The sequence below is a fragment of the Octopus bimaculoides genome, chromosome 27 (genome assembly GCF_001194135.2).
Source record: "Octopus bimaculoides isolate UCB-OBI-ISO-001 chromosome 27, ASM119413v2, whole genome shotgun sequence".
Lineage (NCBI taxonomy): Eukaryota > Metazoa > Mollusca > Cephalopoda > Octopoda > Octopodidae > Octopus > Octopus bimaculoides.
Genome location: NC_069007.1, coordinates 4,980,431 through 4,984,072, shown reverse-complemented (window position 1 = coordinate 4,984,072; position 3,642 = coordinate 4,980,431). Strand labels below are relative to the sequence as shown.

Sequence of the window (3,642 nt, the reverse complement as noted above, 5' to 3'; positions counted from 1 at the left end):
ATGTGATTGTTTCAGTTAGTAGAATAGTTTCATTTTTAAAGTGAAAGTATTTGACATGAGTGTTTTTGTTTCACTTTTGACACGTAATACTTAAATAGTGGAGGAGATATTATGTTGCCGTGTGCTCGAACTCTGCAAGAAGTTAAAATTTTTTTTGACTAAAACACAACTGGAACCCTAAGTAAGGCATGTGTAAAATTTGAATGAAATTGGTTGCGTAGTTCTCGAGTTTTAGGGATTCACACAGACAGACAGACAGACAGACAGACACACATTCTCATTTTTATATACATAGATATATATATAACATATGCGTGCACATACAATTATAGAAATATTGATTATATACACTGACAAACACGCATGCATATATGTAGATGTTTGTATGTATTTATGCGCGTTTGTGTGTATTCTTTATATGGGCGTCTGTATAAGAGCATATTAGTATAAAAAACATTTCCTTCTACACTCTTAAACACACAAACATAAAAAAAATTCCCACTAATTTACGGCTTTGCAATCAACTTCCGGTAGAGTTTCGTCTCATCCCTTTCCAATTTATATTGTCAACGGATGGACAGAAAATGCGGTGCTGTATTTATTTTTCTAATTAAACAGGTTTTATTTGATATATAACTTTATTTCATAGCTATATTATTGGGTTGGTTAAAAGGAAAGCCCTATGAGGTAGACGTTAACATTCTTCTACAACCACAGGCGCAGGAGTGGTTGTATGGCAAGAAGCTTGTTTCTCAGCTACATGGTTCCTGTTCTGGGTTCAGTTCTACTGCGTGGCACCTTAGGCAAGTGTCTTGTACTATTGTCACGGGCCGACCAAATCCTTATGAGTGGATTTGCTAGACGGAAACTGAAAGAAGTCCGTCGTATATATGTGTGTGTGAGCTGTGTGTGTGTGTATTTGTCTCCCTCCCCACCATCATCGCTTGACAGCTGGCCATAGAGAGCGGTAGAATAAGTACTAGGCCATAGAGAGAAATAGAATAAGTACTAGGCTTAAAAAGAATAAATCCTGAGGTCGATTTTAGTCCGACTAAAGGCGGTGTTCCAGCATGGCGGCAGTCAAATGACTGAAACAAATGAAAGAATAACAATCTCAATTCGACGGTTGCAGGAAAAGAATAAGAAAAAATGGACAGAGGTAGGGAGTTGATTACAGAGAGGGCGAACGTTTATGGGTGGAACATAACTAAGCATAGTGATTAGCGTGCAGCTTAAGACGGTGGCTTTGACATGGTCGGCGAGAAGAGGAAAAGCGAATAAATCGGACATGGTTGAGTAGCAGTGACGCAAGACCAACCGACCCATTTCGAGCGCTAGAGGGCGCTATAAAAGTGGGAGAAAAGCTAGATACAAAATGGGGAAAAACTTTCAGTCTCACGTTACTCTTTATTTTGGTTTCGCCATTTGTGTAGCACTAGCTCCATTAAGGAGTTAGACATCATTGTTGTTGCTGTTGATATTGTCTTTGAAGTAATCATCGTCATCACTATTGGTGTTACTGCTTTATCATTATCGTTGTCATGGTTGATGTTGTTGCTATCGTCTTTCTCGTCATCGTTGAAGTTGCTTTGCTGCCCGTGTTGTCATCATCGACTGCGTCACCATTGTTAACGTTATTGTTCTGCCATCAATGTCGTCGTCGTCGTCATTGTTGTTGTTGTTGGTGGTGGTGGTGTCATCGCTGCCGTAACCGTTTCTTTTACTTGCTATCGTCATCATCATAATCGTTATCACCGATGCTGTCGTTGTTATTTCGTTACAGTTATTTACTAATTTATCTACTAATTAATTTATTTAATCTTTAATTTTCTCCAGAACATGTCCCAGGATCTAGCAAGGATGCTATAACTGCTAAACAATTAATCGAACTCATCAGAAGTGTAAGTCAAATAACTTTTTCTCTAATAATTTCTGATTTTAAGGCAGTGAGCTGGCAGAGTCGTTAGCACGTTGGGCGAAATGCTTAGCAGCATTTCGTCAGCCTTTAAGTACTGAGTTCAAATTCCACCGAGGTTAACTTTGCCTTCCATCCTTTTGACATCGATAAAATAAATGCCAGCTAAGCGTTAAGGTCAATATAATGATTAACCCCCTCCCCAAAAATTTCAAGCCATGTGTCTCTAGTAGAAAGAATTATTATTATTATTATTGTCTAAGTCGGCGAGATGACAGAAACGTTAGCACGGCGGGTGAAATGCTTAACGGTATTTCGTCTGCCGCTACGTTCTGAGTTCAAATTCCGCCGAGGTCGACTTTGCCTTTCATCCTTTCGGGGTCGATTAAATAAGTACCAGTTACGCACTGGGATCGATATAATCGACTTAATCCCTTTGTCTGTCTTTGTTTGTACCCTCTGTATGTAGCCCCTTGTGGGCAGTAAAGAAATAAGAAACGTTAGCACGCCGGGCGAGATGCTTAGCGGTATTTCGTCTGTCTTTACGTTCTGAGTTCAAATTCCGCCGAGATCGACTTTGCCTTTCATCCTTTCGGATTAAGTGCCACTTGCGTACTGGGTTCGATCTAATCGGCTGGCCCCACTCCCACAACGTTTTGGGCCTTGTGTTAAGAGTTGAAAAGAATGATTAGCAGGCCGGGCAGAATGCTTAGCGGCATTTCGTCCGTCCATACGTTCGGAGTTCAAATTCTGTCGAGGTCGACTTTGCCTTTCATCCTTTCGGGGTTAATAAAATAAGCAACAGCAAAACACTGGCGTCGATGTAGTCGACTACCCTCCTTCCAAAATTTCAGGTTTTGTGCCTATAGTTGATATTATTATTATTATTATTATCGAGGCAACGAGCTGTTCGAATCGTTACCGCTCCGGACAAAATGCTTAGCGGCATTTCTACGTTCTGAGTTCAAATTACTCCGCGGTCGACTTTGCCTTTTACCCTTTCGGAGGTCGATAAAGTAAGTATCAGTGAAACACTAGGGCCGGTGTAATCGACTCATCCCCTCCCCTCAAGTTGCTGCCCTTGTGGCGAAATTTCAAACCATTGTTGTTGTTGTTGTTGTTGTTTACGTTCTCAATTGTGTGTGATACATTCTACGATGACACATTACACACCTCCAATTGGTAAAAGAGCAAAAACCAGCATGGACGTTCAGGACAAACTTATGAAAAGGCTTTTGAGAAGCAACAGGGCCAACCGAACGACCGGAAAATGCAAAGTGTGATTGCCAGACGAACTCTACGTTTCCCCATTGCTGTGTGATAACATTCATCAATCACCCAACTTAACAAGGCCTTTTATTTGTATCTAGCTGACTGCTCGGAACCTCTGATAATACGTGCAAATTTAAATTAGTTTCCCGGGATCAGTATTTCATTTCATTGTCTATTCTCTTACCTTTTGCTTATTTCGGTCATTAGATGGCAGTTATGCTGGGGCACCATCTTGAAGGGTTTTAGTCGAATGAATCGGCCCCAGTGCATTTTTCGTTTAAGCCTGGTACTTATTCTATTATTCTCCTTTGAACCATAAATTAGGGAATGCAAACACACGAATATCAAATTGTCAAGTGGCGGCGTAGGGGACAAACACAGAGACATGCACACATAATAACACACTTGTATATATTTATATTTGTATATATTTATATATATATATATATATATAT

General features: G+C 40.1%; 1 protein-coding gene across 1 annotated transcript in view; it reads left to right on the top strand.

Moving 5' to 3' along the window:
* LOC106877811 (BDNF/NT-3 growth factors receptor) overlaps positions 1-3,642 on the top strand; it is a 94,281-nt gene that overhangs the window by 63,336 nt on the left and 27,303 nt on the right. Inside the window, exon 3 of the mRNA XM_014926828.2 lies at positions 1,837-1,901. Within this exon, the coding sequence (XP_014782314.1) occupies positions 1,837-1,901 (65 nt within the window). The remainder of the gene's footprint in view (positions 1-1,836; positions 1,902-3,642) is intronic.